Source organism: Phoca vitulina, unplaced genomic scaffold, assembly GCF_004348235.1.
Source record: "Phoca vitulina isolate PV1807 unplaced genomic scaffold, GSC_HSeal_1.0 scaffold82, whole genome shotgun sequence".
Taxonomy (NCBI): domain Eukaryota; kingdom Metazoa; phylum Chordata; class Mammalia; order Carnivora; family Phocidae; genus Phoca; species Phoca vitulina.
Genome location: NW_022589785.1, coordinates 5185815 through 5201879, shown reverse-complemented (window position 1 = coordinate 5201879; position 16065 = coordinate 5185815). Strand labels below are relative to the sequence as shown.

Here is a 16065-nt window from a genome sequence, read left to right as displayed (position 1 = left end):
CCCCAGCCAGGAGAGATCAGAGAGAGGTCCACATGCACTGAGGACAACCTCCAAAATTCCTCTCCCAAAGCACTGTAGAGGGCCTGGGGAGCCGCAAAGTGAACTGAAACTTGCTGGTCACTTCAGTGGGCAGCTCAGATCCAAACTAAGGACTTTTTTTTTTTTTTTAAGATTTTTATTTTTTAAAAAAGATTTTATTTACTTATTTTAGACAGAGAGATAGAGAGCAAGTACGTAAGCGGGTTGCAGGGTGTGTGTGTGGGGCGGGGGGAACAGAGGGAGAAGGAGAGAATCTGAAGCAGATTACCCGCTGAGCATGGAGCCTGACCCAGGGCTCAACCCCAGGACCTTGAGATCATGACCTGAGCCAAAATCAAGAGTCAGATGCTTAACCCACTGAGCCACCCAGGTGTCCCTAACGATTTTATTTTTAAGTAATCCCTACACCCAATGTGGGGCTTGAACCCACAACCTCAAGATCAAGAGTCACATGCTCCACTGACCAATCCAGCCAGAGACCCCAAACTCAGGACTTTTGAGTTAGCAGGGAACACAGTTTAAAAAAAAAAAAGAAGATAATCAGGTTGAGATTCTCACAAATAACTTTTCAAGACCTGGGTCCACATTTCTTCTTTGCCATTTACTATCTATGTCACCTCAAGCCAGTTATTTCATGACTCTGGGCCTTAGTTTCCTCATTTGTGCATTGGTGATAAAACCTCATGAGTTTATGAGAATTACGTACAAATGCCTAGAATGACCCCAGGCTCAGAGCAGGTACCCAGTAAATGTTCATTTCCCTCCCTCCCCTCTTTAATTTGAGAACACCAAGGGCAAAAGTAGGCAGACTCCTTTCCCTCCATGCCTAAGCAATATGGATCTGTATCTTGGCCCAGAACCAAACAGATTTCTGTGAGTAGAGAAGGTCCTAAAATGAATTACTTATTGAATCAATTAGAAGCCAATCGATTATTATCAATTCCTATCAATTGGGAAATAGTTACTGTGCATCTAGGATCTGCAAGACCAAACAGGCAAGGTGCTGTGCTGGGAAAAGCCAAGTGATATAAGACACTGGCCCAGCCCTCATTCACATGCACATTCTTCAGATCAAATGTTTACAGGTTAAGTTTTCAACCTTATGTGGTTGAAGTAGCCACTATTACAGTGGATTTACAAAGGTTAAAGAACAAGCCCTCCCATGTCCTGGTAAAGGCCTGGTTGGATGCTCATCCTTAGCCCCTGAATGAGCAGACAGACTGTTGGGGAGAAGCTGCTTCCAGCCCCTTGCCTCTGAGCTCTGACTGGGCTAAAAAGGGGAAAATGGGCAGGTCTCTCTGTCACAGCTTGAGGGTACTGTGACCAGGGATGCCAACTCTCCCCCAGGCACAGAAGGGCAGATATAACAGGGGCCTAGAGACACTGGCCCATCAGAACCCAGTCTCCTACCACTGAAAATCCCTTTATTACTCCTCTTTCCTGCAGACCTTGTAGATTGAAACAGGCTGTCAATGAAGCTGTAATTATTATGGACACCTTGGTATCCTGTTTTAAAAAAATTAACAAAAAACACATAATAAGCTTCCCATCAGCAAGAAGTGTTACCAGAGTGTGTTGATTCAGTTCCAACCAAAAGCCAGGAAACCTGTAGATTCAAGTAATGTGTGCAGTCATACTGAAGTTAAGGGTAAAGCCTTCATGATTAGGAAAAAGTGGAAAAGAGCTTATATGTCTCTGAGGAGCCACATGAGTTGGGGAGTTATAGGAATCACTCACCTGATCTGAGTCCTTCACTTTTCAGATAAAGAGTCCTAGAGGACCTAAGGCAGCTGCCAATGTTACTGCTAAGCTGGGCAGAGTTAAGAATAATTTTTCCCTTTAAACATGGGTTGCTTTAGAATACAAAGATACACTTGTTTTCTTCAAGAGACAATGTGTAAATCAAACCCATTAAATCAATGTTGGACATTAAGGGAAATTCTATAAAAAAAAAAATCCTTTAAAGATGTCAGACAAAGGGCACCTGGGTGGCTCAGTTGGTTAAGCGACTGCCTTCGGCTCAGGTCATGATCCTGGAGTCCCGGGATCGAGTCCCGCATCAGGCTCCCTGCTCAGCAGGGAGTCTGCTTCTCCCTCTCCCGCTCCCCCTTCTTGTGCGCTCTCTCTCTCTCAAATAAATAAAATCTTAAAAAAAAAAAAGATAACAAGCACTCTATTAAAAAAAAAAAGATATCAGACAAAAGTCACTCCTTAATTGACCTCTTCTGTAAATTCCAATTGGAGGCATTTTCTTACTTGGAAGCACACCTATAATTGTATCTCCCCCCTTTCACTAGTGGCATTGGCGGACAAGACCGCGCACTCGGCAGAGGTGTACAGGGTACAGAAATTACATTCTTCATTCCCTGCTCCCTCGTCCCTCCCTTGTGCATTGTCACGCCTGATCATGTCCCCGTGGAATTTGGTTGCGTCACTTTCCTTCAACCACAGCCCTAGAACTCCTGTGGACTTTGTACTCCCCCAGACACTTGGGGTCAAGGACTTAATTTGTTTCACAGAATCTGGCAAGGGTTGTGTTCAGGAGCCCAGAAAGTCCAACCCCTATGCTCTGCAGAAGAGCAAACTGAGGCCTAAGGAGGGGACTGGCATCTGGTCAGGATGCCCTGTAATAAGGGAGGGGGCTGATGGTGGGAGCAGTTTTCTGACCAGTGACAGTGGTGATTGATCAGACTGATACCTGGGAGAGCAGAAGGTCTGGGTGGTCCCTCCTGTGGGGCACAGAGCCCTGCATGCTATCTCTTCAGAAGTGGCTCCAGGAATGTGGCCTCTCATTTGAGGGAGGCGGGAGGGGCTAAACTGAGTCAGTACCCCCCTGACTCCAGCTGGGCAAACCAGAACTGGGGCAGAGAGAAGGTAGTCAGTTCCCCAGAGGCACTGAGACAGCAAGACAAGGAACAGGCAGACCTGGGCAGCACTGGTGGCATGAACCTCAAAAGGTCCAGGTTGAGAGTTCATTATCTGCTCCAGCTCCTGAGTTGTCCTCAGAGATTAAAAGGGGCACGGCATTCCTCGCTCCTAAGGGAACAACCCCTCCCCCATGCTGCCTTTCCAGGATTAAGAGTAAGAGGGATTAATGAGGCCCTGGTCTAAACTAGTGGCTACTTCAAACACTTGGCATCTTGATTCCACATGGTAAAACCTACTCCTAAACTCAAGATCAATTCCCACTGGCTCTTCAGAAAAGAATTTTTGCCATCCTTTCAATGTGCCAGGCAAACTATGGGGGCCCTTTTTGGACTCTCTGCTGGGAAAGAAAAGCAAACCTGAGACTTACCCTTGGTGGGTGTGTGAGCAGAGGAAGGTGCAGCCTCCTGAAGGATGAAACAAACCCAGGAAGACGGGAAAGGCTGACCAGAGAGACCCCACATGTTAATTCTGTTGAAAGTGGTTGCTTCTTCCATAAAATGGGGATACATAATGCCATCAGGCTTTGAGAGAATCAAAGGATAAAGTGCCTAACAGGATGCCTGGAAGAGTTAGCACTGAGAACCAGTTCCCTCCCCCCTCCCCCAAATCCAAAGGCTTCCCACCACTCTACCAGGGTCCAGTAATTCCGGGAAACCACATGGTGTTGTGCTTTTCTGCTCAGGGCATGGCCACCTGACTAGTATCCTGGCAGCGAGGTCTGGGCATGGAGCTGGGTTGGGGAAGCCAAAAGGGAGAGGTCGACTAGGACCACTGATGAGGGGGAGGCAGCCCTTGGAACAACAGGCTGCTCCCAAAGAATGAAAACAAGCCCCACCCTGGCCAGGAATGGCTCCATTCAGGAGGGACCCTGAGGGCCAGAAACCCCCTGGGGAGTTTCTGTTGGAGGTAGGGTGGGGCAGAGAGCAAAGAAAGGCAGGTCAGAAGTAGAAAGTTTCCACATCTCCCTCTGAGAAGCCCTGCAGTAAAAGGCCCGCAGAGGTCTCAGGCCTGGGGACCTGGTCTGCGCAGGGCGGGAGTGGGGAGGTGGGGGGTGGGCGGAAGCTCAGGACACTCCAAAGCCAATTGCCCCAGTCTCGGAAGCACCTGCCCAGGCCTTTCCCTAGCAACTGTAGTCACCTGGGAGCTCAAAAGCCCTTAGAGCCAGAGGCAAATGTGCTTGCCATTAATAGAAAAAACGTTTATAGAGCACCTACTGTGTACCAGGCTGCCCACACCCAGGCCTTGCCAGCTTCTATGCTGTTTGACAAAACCTGCCCATCCTGCTTGTTGGGACAAATTCCTGGCAGACAGTACGGCCTGCAGGTAAGACATGTGAAAGCTGGAAGAAAGCACCCTATTTGTGCCCTTCCCCCGGAAGCAGTAACACCAAGAACAGGCAGGGTCACCGGCATCTTTTGGAGGCTCTTCCAGGTGTGCCTGGGAAGGAGAGCCGGAGTTCCCCAGGAGCTTCCGTCTGGGCATATCCCTCACCTCACCATTCCTAGAACATGGTGGAAGCCTTCACCAGGCCTATTCTGCTTGGGAAGAGCTTCTGCTAGCTTCTTTCTGACAGTACCGATGGTCAAGGGACAAGTGAAATCTGAGAAGCAGGTTCAGGGAGGCCTTTGCCCTCCCCTCAGGACCAGGGGCCAGAAGAGAAGATGGAGAGGGGGACTCAGAGCCCAACTCACCGAAAGGGGTCTCTGGAGGTGAAGTAAGCCGGGACGGACAAGTAACTCCCCATCTTCTTCCCACACCAGATAAACAAGCTCAGCTGCAAACCTGTCTGGGAGTGCCTCAGGCTGGCTGCGGACGGCCACCATGACAGGCCCAGGGCTCCCGGCACCTCTGGCTGTGGGCGGGCTGCCCAGGGCTCACCTCTCCCTCCGGAGAAGCCGGAGGGGCGTGAGGACTCCGGGCCACTTGCCCCCCGGCAGATTCCCGCAGGGGGTCATGGCTGGGATGGCTCCTCCCCAGTTCTCGGAAGCTCCGATGGACCCTCGGGATTCCGGGAGAAACACCTCTCTGCAGAGGCCACACACACACAGGGATTCTTAGGCCGGGGCCGGTGACTAGCTAAGAAAGAAGCGCTGCTGTCAAGTTAGCCTTCTTCTTCAGTCCCTCCCCTGATGAGGGAGGGAGGGAGGGAGGGAGGAAGAGGAGGGGCTCTTCGCGGAACCGAGGTGTGTGGTTGGAGCAGCTATTAGGAAATAGACCTTGCAGGCAAGGGGTGGAGCTGGGCTGGAGGGAGGCTGCAGGCTAGCGCCACAGACAATAACCAGGACTGGCTGAGCGTCCATCCCTGAGCTCGGGAAGGGCAGGGCAGAGAGAGAGGGCGAGCCCATCTGCCTCCAAGTGTCCCCAGCCTGAGGAGCTGCCCAAAGGATAGTTAACTCTGCTCGGAGGTGAAGGAAAGCACAGGATAGCAATTCCAGGCCAAGCCACGCCCCCCCCAAAGAGGGGGAGGTCTCTTGGGCTGGGGAGGCAGGTCTAGACACTAGAGACCCAGGTCCAGAGAGCTGCCCTCTCTCTACTCCGGCTGGTATCTCCTGGGTCCTGGCGCTAGGGTCCCCATTCATCCCTTTCCTCTGCCTGGCCTGGGGACAGCCCCCAGAGCTAGCCAATGGGGGTTGCCACTCCACTTCTGGGCAGAGTTGTACTGAGCATGAGGAAAAGATGCCTAGAGTGTCAACTGACACCTGATGTTTCTCCACGTAGCAAGCCCTGTATAGCACTCTCTTATTTCTCCAAGATGGGAATTAGCTCCATAAACAAGGAAAGCGAGGTTCAGAGAGATTAGCTAACTAACCCAAGGGCAAAATACTGTTCAGGGGCAGGGCTGGGATTTAAAGATTTTTTTTTTTTAATTTTCGATAGAGAGTGAGAGAGCACGAGTGGGGGGGACAAAGGGAGATGGAGAAGCAGGCTCCCCACTAAGCAGGGAGCCTGACGCGGGGCTCGATCCCAGGACCCCAGGATCATGACCTGAGCCAAAGGCAGATGCCCAACCGACCAGCCACCCAGGCACCCCAGGGCTGGGATTTAAATGTAGCCCCTGTGAGAGCTCCACAGCAAGAGCTCTCAGCCCAGAGCTCATTCTGACTCTTTAAGGGGAAATATCTCCCTCAAAGCCTTTCTGCAAGTTGGAGACAGCCCAGGAACTGGAGCCCAGGTCACCTGTTAACTCTCATTTTTCCTTTCATTGCCAGAACGCTATCCATTGGCCTCAGCGGGCAGTGGTGCTTCTTCTGCTGTGTCCATGGCAACCAGGCTTCTCAAACTGAAAAATGGGGCACGATGGAGGACAAGGCTGGGAGTGCCTGTGGGGATGCTGGGCCTAAGTATCTGGAGTGGCGGCCTGGCTGAGGAGTACCAGCTGAGATGGGATGACCAAACCAGAGCCCACCACTGGGAAAGCCCCTATCCCTTTGCCTGCAGGACTGTGAGAGGAAAAGCTAGGTTGCTGAAGTGGGACATGTCCAGACCTCACTGTTGGACTTGAGGGAGTAACAGCAGCTCTCTCCCACCAGGCACACATTCCTCTCCACTGAAGTCACCCTGTCACCGTGACAGGAAAGTCTGTGGCAAAGGTGGTGGCTGGGATACAAGGGAACCTTTTCCCATTCCTCTATTGATTGGAAACATGGGTAACAATGAATGTGATAAGAGAGACTGTGTTTGCACCCTGTTATAAGATACCATTTATTAAACACTTAGTATGTTCCCGGCTCTGTGGTAAGTGCTCTCCATTTGTTATCTATCATACTTAAATTGCTAATATATGGGGGTAGATGTTATCATCCCCATTTAACAGATGAGGAAACTGAGGTTCAGAAGGGTTATGTCAATAACCTGAAGACAAACAGCTAGTAAGTGGTGCAGCGGGGTTTCAAACCCAGTCAGTGTGAGTGTAGATCAGGGATCACGACACTTTTTCCCTAAAGGGCCAGGGAACAAATATTTTAGGCTTTGCAAGTGCTCGCTTCGGCAGCATATATACTAAAAATTTTAGGCTTTGCAGGCCTACACAAATACAGAATCTGTCACTGCAGTGTGTAAGTGTCCATATATAAAATATAAACAAATGGACATGGCTGTTTTCCCATAAGCCTTTATTTGTGGACAGTGAAAATTGAATTTCATGTAATTTTCATGTGCCATGAAACATTCTTTTGCTTCCCCATGCCCAATCATTAAAAAATGTAAAAATCATAGGCCATACAAAAACAGGCAATGGGCTATAGTTTGCCAACCTCTACTCTGCAGCCAAGGCCCTCAACCACTCTGTTTACTGCCCCTAATAGTGAAGACTAGCTTTTGGCATATGTGCAGAACTCAGCCACATCTATCTACTGGCACACAGACACCACGCTCAGCCCCAGAGGCAGCCAGCAGGGAGTAAGCACTGGATGGGCGCTCATTCTACACCAAGCACTGCTCACAGCATTCACTCATATGAATGAATTTTAACCCACAGTAGTCAGTAGTGCTATGCTTTCTCCCTTTTTACAGAGGGAGGAACTGAAGTACAGAGTCTAAATTGCTTGTATGAGGTTACCCAGTTGTATAAGTGAGAGGAGAAGCCAGGGTTCGAACCCAGGCTTTCTATACTGAGGTCCACCATCGCTATGCTGGAGCTCAGTCTGGGCCAGGAGCCAGACTGTCTGGGTTTGAATGCGACAATTCACTGCGTGTAAGCCCTTGGCACAGAGTCTGGAACACATTAAGGGTTGATAAATGTTAGCTGCTAATATCATTAAGACTATTGTTACTACCACTATGGGCTAGCTATGTGGCCTTCAGCAAGTCGCTGCCTCTGTCTGGGCCTTGGTTAGGTCTCTAAATAGCTTCCAGCTTCAACATTTGTCAACCCTATGAGGTTGCAGAGGGCTTCCTGTTTTCCTTGGGTCTCAAATTGAGTTTAAACCTCTTGAGCCAGCTCTGAGGTGATTGGGATCCCAACCTGGGGGCCACACAGGAGCAACAGAGGAGGTCGGGCAGGGTGGAAAGGAGAAACAACACACAGGATACCAAAACGCCCATCCAGCTGGAAAGCTGGGAGCTCTCTTTCTCCCAGCGATAGAGCCAACTATTTCTCACCAAAAATCTATTATGTTCCCTTGTAATTCGATCAGGCAAGAAGGGGGCCCCCAATTAAGTCTGGAACTAGCAAATTATCTTCTAATTGCACCCTCTGATTTCCATCTGATGAACAGAGTGCAGATGGAAGAAAATGCAAGCCACAAAGAGACTGGGGCCAGGGAGCCCATGAGCATAACTCCTCTTGACATTTCACACAGCTCTGCTGTTCCAGCGGCGGCGGGCGCAGTGAGTCGGTGTCTAGGAATGTGAGCAGGAGGCTGCAGGCTTTCTTGATTCCCCCCACTCTGCTTACAAAGGACTCAGTGGGTGGGTGGGTGGGTGGGTGTGTGGGGAACTAGTGTGAGGGCTTCTCATTGCCATGAAAACTGCTTCTCCCTCAAAGAGGGGCAGCCGTCTCCCCATGTCATGAGTGGAAGCCCCTCCTAGGTGGAATCCATCTGACCTCCATAAATCCAGACTTCGGGAGGAATCACTGAAGGACTGATCACCAGATGCGATAAGCTGTTGGCTGCTCAGACCCAAGTGTGTGGTTCCTCAAGGCCAACTTCAAAGGGCCTAAACCACCCAGAACTGGGAGGTGAAAGGTCACACTGGAGACTGTACTTCCCCCTCCTGCCTTTGGATACTGGCCCTGGGTGGAAAGCTGCTCTTCTAGGTCCCTAGAGCAGCTGGCAGAGGATTCAGCAGTTATGGCTGCCAGAGGCAACTGCAAGGATCCTTGGACTGGCAGTTATGGACAGGATAAGGTGGCAGGAGAGGTACTAATCTGCATATTTCACAAGTTGGAAACCTGAAGAGGAGCCAAGCAAACTGATTCTTCAGAACCAGATGAGATGCGAGAGGCTGAAGGCAACAGCCTTCAAGGCTGGCAGACCCAAGTGAGCACTCGGGTGAGAAGTGGTGAATGAATGAATCACTCGGACCTCTCCTCAGAAGGCAGCTCTGCTCAGATGATCTGAAGCCCAAGGAACTGTGTTCTTGTGGGGCCCTCTATTGGCTGGGATGACTCCAACCAAGGAAGGGAGCTCCTGGAGACTCCATAGCTTCCGAATCTTGAAAGGTGAGCACTGCTGCCCCCATCTACTGACCATTTCTCCAGTCTCTGCTCCTCCTCTCTTTCAACATGACTATAGCAGTCATCTTCCTAAAACAGGAGTCCTGGAAATTCCATTGATAGAAATTTTGCCCAGAGGCAGCGCTGGGTGGCTCAGTTAAGCATCTGCCTTCGGCTCAAGTCATGATCCTGGGGTCCTGGGACTGAGCCTCCTGGTCGGGGTCCCTGCTCAGCGGGGAGCCTGCTTCTCCCTCTGCCTGCTCCTCCCCCTGCTTATGTGTGCTCTCTCTCTCAAATAAATAAATAAAATATTTTAAAAAAAAAGAAATTTTGCCCAGAGAAATATTAGTACGAATGAGCTAGAACACATATCCAGCCCTGTTTAATACTAAAAGATTAGGAACAGTCATGTGTCTATTAAGGGAGTGGGCTCGGGGCACCTAGGTGACTCAGTCAGTTAAGCGTCTGCCTTCAGCTCAGGTCATGATCTCTGGGTCCTGGGATCGAGCCCTGCGTTGGGCTCCCTGCTCAGCAGGGAGCCTGCTTCTCTCTCTCCCACTCTCCCTGCTTGTGCTCTCTGTGTCAAAGAAAAAAAATCTTAAAAAAAAATAGGAGTGGGCTAAATACAATTACACATGCATACTATAGAATATTATGCAGCTGTGAAAAATAATGAGGTAAGGCGTTACATAAAAAAATCCAAGTATCAGAAAGAGTGTACACTATAATTCTATTATTTAAAAACTCTATGTGCATAATCCTCAAAGAACATCTGGAAGACTCCACTACTTGGTTATCAGTTTCTCCTTTTAAGTAGTGAGACATCTGGAAGCAGGGATTAAAAACAGCATTGATTTTCTACCATTTTGGTACTGTCTGCATTTTTTTCTTACACTTAAGTGCTGCTTTTTATTTTTTAATTTTTTTAAAGATTTTTATTTATTTATTTGACAGAGAGAGACACAGCAAGAGAGGGAACACAAGCGGGGGTGGGGTGGGGGAAGGAGAGGCAGGCCCCCCGCAGAGCAGGGAGCCCGATGTGGGGCTTGATCCCAGGACCCTGGAACCATGACCTGAGCCGAAGGCAGACGCTTAACGACTGAGCCACCCAGGCGCCCCTTAAGTGCTGCTTTTTAAAATGATAAATGGATAACAACAAAAAGAAGTCCCAAGATTTGGAACAAACACCTCCTTACACTTTTTTCCTAGTGCTCTTGTCCAAAGACAAAGCCTGCCTGGGTGCACTGCATTCAAGACTCCTGGGGCTATTTCTTTTTCTTTCTTTCTTTTTAAAAAAGATTTATTTATTTATTTGAGAGACAGAGGGAGTGCATGCCCGAGAGTGGGGGGAGGAGGAGAGGGAGAAGGAGAGGGAGAGAAGCAGACTCCCCACTGATGCGAGGCTAGATCCTACAACCCTGAGATCATGACCTGAGCTGAAATCAAGAGTCAGATGCTTAACTGACTGAGCCACCCAGGCACCCCTCCTGGGGCTCTTCCTTCAGCTTCCCCACCAGGGTCATGGCTCTGGCCACCTCCTGCCCCATTCCACTTCCTGATCCAGCCATGTAGGCTTTCCCAAGCCTTTGCTGTCTTAGCTCCTCCTCTAGCCTCCTCCATCTTCAGGCTGGTGGCTGTCTCCTCTTTTTTCCAGGTCCAGCTCCAACAGAGCACTCAATCTCCTCTGGGAAGAGTTCTCTTGATGTGTCCCTAAGCACCACACACAGGAATGGCTCTGAGCCTGTACCTATCTAGTGCCAGATCAAACTACATGAGGCCCATACCAGGCTCACCCTGCATCCAAAGATGCCCAGTACATAAGCGTATGACTCAGGAACCTCCTTATCAGCAACTACAGTACTAGAATGATGATGGTAACTAATGTTTATAAAGCATTTTCAGTTTACAGAGGGCTTTTATACTCATCATCTAGTTTAGTCCCTGTAACAACCTCATGAGGAATACCTATAGCACAGACCGGGCAAGGGAAGCCCAGAGATGTTAGGTGATTCATCCAAGGTTACTGCTGGGAAGTGCAAGACTGAGATTAAAAGCCACCTTGCTGACATCAAATCCCATGCCTTTCTTCAACGTGAGCCCCAGCAAGGTGTTTAGGAATCCCAACTCTCCAGTATAGGGCCCCAACCTCCTGGGTGCGTTGAATTCCTAAATCTGATTTTTCTAGGTTTCCTGTCCACATTCTTACTGTCAGGATATCATGAAAAAGCTTACCAAATGCCTTGTGGAAATCAAGAGAGGGTCTCATGACTTGCAACCCAGTGAAAACATGAAGTCATGACTAATTCACTACTGCTGAATCCTAGTGATGGGCTCTTTTCTAAGTGCTCATTGTCCTATCATCTGCAAAATTCCACAGAATTCCATTAGGATTTGATGAAGGAGTCAAGTCAAAGGGATTATGAGTTTACTTTTCCCAGGAGCTCTTTCTCCTCCTTTTTGAAAACTGAGCCAGTTAGCCATTTCCACCTTTATTTTGCTAATAGATCCCTGGTACATGGCAGGTGTGGATCAAATAATCATACTTGGGCACTGCTCCCCTTCTACAAGGTCTCTCAAAAGTTTCTAATAGTGGTTCTGCCACTATGCCACAAAGATTTTTCATTTTTTTTTCTTTTTCAGTATACTGGGCAATAATTTTCTGTCTAAAAACTAAACACATTTCATGTGATTGGGTACCCTCATGCATCTTGGGCTTCCCATCCTCCCTTCTTAGTTTCAAGTTCATGAGCTGTAAATCAAAGGATTGGACTAAATCTCTAAGGTTCTATCCAGATTTCCATGACACTTAAGACGGATGCCAAGGATTATCTTTTGCTGGGTGTTTGTTAACATGACACCACATTCCAGAAGTCGTGGACACTTAGTTCCCACTCTGCAAAACACTGACTAAGTTCCATGAGTTAGGCACTGAGGTAGGCTTGCTCACATATGCTTTCATTTAATTCTCAAAACTTTGTGAGGTTGAGGTTGCTATCTCCTTTTTACATATGAGGAACTAAGGTTCACAGAGAAGGTTGTGAATTGAGGTCATGGATCTAGGAATTGGCAGAGCTGGGATTTAGCCCAAGTCTTTGGATTCCAGGTCCAAGACAGTAAAGTTGCCTCAAATAACTATTTTACACTTGCTATTTGATTTGCAGTGGTTGGTATTTCTGAAACGTGGTTGAGAGAACAGCAGCATCAGACTCCCGGGGGCAGCTTGTTGAAAATGAAGACTCCAGGGCCTTACCAGAAGCCTATATAGTAAGAATTGCTTAGACTGAGCCCAAGAATCTGCATTTTAAACAAGCCCCAGTGTTTCTGATGCATACTGAAGACTGAATCCACTACTTTACTCTTTCCTAGGGACTCTTCCACTTGATTTCATTCTTCTCTCACACTAACCTTGAGAGGCAAGCAGGATAGGTCATTATTACCCCCTGGCTACAAATGAGGAAATGATTCAAAGATAGGTTGTTCACCTTCTTATTCTGGATTGAGCTTAAAAAATAAATGTTTGGTGGCTGACATTTTGTAAAGCTTTGGCTCACTGAGGACTTTCACCTTCCTGGTATTGTTCTTACTCATTTGTAACCCCACGGTAGCTGCCTCTCTTTTTTCTTCAGTGACATTATAGTGGTACTCAGGGTATAGTGGGAAAAGAGGACGCCAGCATATAGGGTCATCTCATGAAAAGGCCACGTTTGGAACTGAAACAAAACACGAGGGCTGACATCAGCCAATTTCAGAAACAGCTGATGCCACTGTAAGAGTCAGTGCTATTGATGGGAGCCCAGTAGAGCACCCTCTGATCTAAGCAGGATCACTACAGAGCAGCCTCAGAAAGGTATGACCAGAAGATGACTGACAGAGAGAAGAAAACTATCCTCAAATCTGGTTTGAGGTACTTGGGAGGTTTTTCCTGGTAATAGTGATGGATGTGGAGAAAGAGAATTTGTTAGCACCCCTCCAGTACTGCCCAAGGGAAGGGGGATTCTAGCCCTTGGGGGAAAAATACAAGGCAAATTAGCTGCCACAGTGCAAAAGGCATGCCATCCCTTGAGCTTTGATGGTTTTAGGCTTTGTAATGACATTTATAGACATAGGTCTTATTCCATGCTCCCACTTCAGAAGGAAAGCTCTTGCTTAGGAGAAAACTGCAGAGCAAAGAGATGGTGATGATGCATACTGAAAGGGCTTCATCCACATGTCCAAAGAGAAAGGCCGTCATTTGACAAAAACATCATTTGCCTAACAAACACTGAGCACCCACTGCGCTCTGGGCACTCTGCTAAGCTCTGGGATACAAAGACGAACTAGATATGGCTCCAGACTTGGGAGAATTTCATACTCTAAGAGCGATGTTAGATGTGTAAACAAATACCAATAGAACTTTGAGGTATGAGAATAACAAAGAGGAAGAAAGTCTCCTCTGTTTGGTGGGGAAGGTTCAGGGTGGGTTTGGTGAGGCTCCTCCACAGGAGACAAGATGTATCAGTTGAATCTAAAGGCTGATTACCAGGCAGACAAGAGGCATTCCAGCCTGAAGGAACAACATGTGCAAATGCACTGAGGCATAACAGACTATGGTCTGTAAGCTGCAGAGCAGGGCACATGTGAAAGGTGATCAGAGAGGAGGCTGGGATGGTGGGAGAGGGCAAGGGCAGATTACCAAGAGGCAGGTCTGTCAGGTGAAAGAGTCACCCATGGGCAGTGAAGAGTTATCAGAGGTGTTTAAGCAAGCAGAGGTTCCTAATGAATGGAACATAAAGCCTAAAACACCAAAGAGAGTGCTGGTCTTTAGTTGTCAATTTGTCTCCTTGAATGGGCATTTATGTCTCAAGTCTACACTGGCTGCAGATATGTCCACATGAAGTTTGTTGGCCAACTAGTTTCACTAACAGCAAACTATGGCTTCATCCTCAGGCAACATCGCTACTGAGCTGGTCATTTTAACAGCTGAGATTTGCATATGGGCTATAAGCACTTAAGTAAGAATGAGGTTGTGACCCCTTATAGATAATCATCTACTGTTGCTCTGTGATACAACTTAATGTCCAACATTTGGTGTCCAAAACTGTGTTTACATAGACACTCTTCTCCTGGCTGTACTGGAAAAAAAAAAATGCTTTGGATACCTTAATCTCCAGGTAATGCCAGGAAAAGAACCCTGGCCTGAAAGAGAAGACCTGATAATTTGACCTGGCTAAAAATAGACTTGCTATGTGATCTGAGGCAAGCCATTAAACCTTTCTGGGCTTCAATTTCTTCCTCTGTAAAAGGAAGGATTTAGGCTAAAAAATAAAAAAAAATCCACACCAGTAAGCCAATACTGAAGAGAGACACAAGGAAGGGTTGTGGTCAGAAAAAAGTTGACTGGCTGTCCACCCAGAGACCTCTCCAAGGCTAGCATTACCTTGGTGAATGACCCTAATTCAGGCCTCGTTTTTGGCCTCTGAGGTCCAGAAACAGGACTTCATGGTACCCAGAGAGGTGAAGACATTCTAGGATGGCTCTAACCATTTATTAATCCCACGGTCCATTTATGAATTCACACTTGAAATTACAACACCTACATCCTCTATACAGGTACCACCTCCAGACCCTTCCAGTTATCAAGAAGTCCAAGAAGCTGAATTAGGCATCACAAGGTTGTTCTGGGAGCATGGACTTAAAGGGAGATGGCACTAGTGAGCCAGCCAAACCAGCTCTGTCTACACCAAAGAACCCCCTTCTGGCGACCAAATCCAGATTCAATATGTTTATCTGGACACATACGTGACTAGTTTTGCCTCACTGATTTTCACTTTCTGTTTCACTGCTGGCCACTCATTACTCCACTGGCTTTTAAACTAATTTTTTTCTAAAGATTTTTATTTATTTATTTGAGACAGAGAGAGCGTGAGAGAGAGCATGAGCAGTGGGAGGCACAGAGGGAGAGGGAGAAGCAGGCTCCCTGCTGAGCAGGGAGCCCGATGCGGAACTCAATCCTAGGACCCTGGGACCATGGCCTGAGCCAAAGGCAGAGGCTTAACCAACTGAGCCACTCAGACGCTCTAAATTAAAATTTTTAATTGAAAAAAGAGCATTACTTCTTCAGATATTTGACAATCACCAATTCACATATTATTCAGCTCTGAGAGACATGTGGCTCCCTAGTAGCTAATAACAGATGGCTAACACTCATGAGTGCTCACTCCATGTGAGGCCCTGTTCCTACCCAGTACTACACAGGACTTCCCTCATTTACCCCTCCATGATAACATTAGGAACTAGGCAGAAGGTTAGTATCTCCATTTTATAGATGAAGAAATGAAGCACAGAAAGGGTAAGTAACTTGCCCAACGTGCACAACTAATAAATGACAGAATCAGGATCTGAACACAAGCAATCTGGTTCTAGAGTCTGTGCTCTTAATGACCACATGATACTGCTCTTATTAGATGTAGATCTGAGTAGTTTAACCCCCAGAGGACAAACTTCATTTCCAACTTCTTGGAGAATCACCAACCTATTCACCCACTCCCTGCCAAAAATCACCCATAAGTAAAAGGAAGTATTCCATTTTTTCCACACTATACTTAAGGTATACCTTTAGCTAATGCTATCCTTCAAAGATTTCTAAAATATAAAAAACAGGGGTGTCTGGGTGGCTCAGTCAGTTAAGTGTCTGCCTCCAGCTCAGGTCATGATCTTGGGGTCCTGGGATGAGCCCCACATTGGGCTCCCTGCTCAGTGGGGAGTCTGCTTCTCCCTCTCCCTCTGCTCCTCCCCCTTGCTCATGTTCTCTCTCTCAAATAAATAATCTTAAAAAAAAATAAAATATAAAAAACCGAATAAATAGGAGCACCTGGATGACTCAGTCAGTTAAGTGTCCGACTCTGGCTCAGGTCATGGTATTGGGATCCTGAGATCGAGCCCCATATTGGGCTCCCTACTCA

General features: G+C 47.7%; 1 protein-coding gene across 6 annotated transcripts in view; it reads right to left on the bottom strand.

Annotated features, from left to right (window-relative positions):
• Positions 1-16065, bottom strand: part of LIMK2 (LIM domain kinase 2) — a 57901-nt gene that overhangs the window by 21825 nt on the left and 20011 nt on the right. For 2 of the 6 annotated variants that reach the window (XM_032395006.1, XM_032395005.1), the window contains exon 1: positions 4659-5109. The exons of 3 other annotated variants lie outside the window; for them this stretch is intronic. In XM_032395006.1, the coding sequence (XP_032250897.1) occupies positions 4659-4711 (53 nt within the window). In that variant the 5' untranslated portion in view covers positions 4712-5109. Of the gene's footprint in view, positions 1-3334; positions 3743-4658; positions 5110-16065 lie in introns of those variants that run through there. One more of the 6 variants, XM_032395008.1, reaches the window with a different exon arrangement.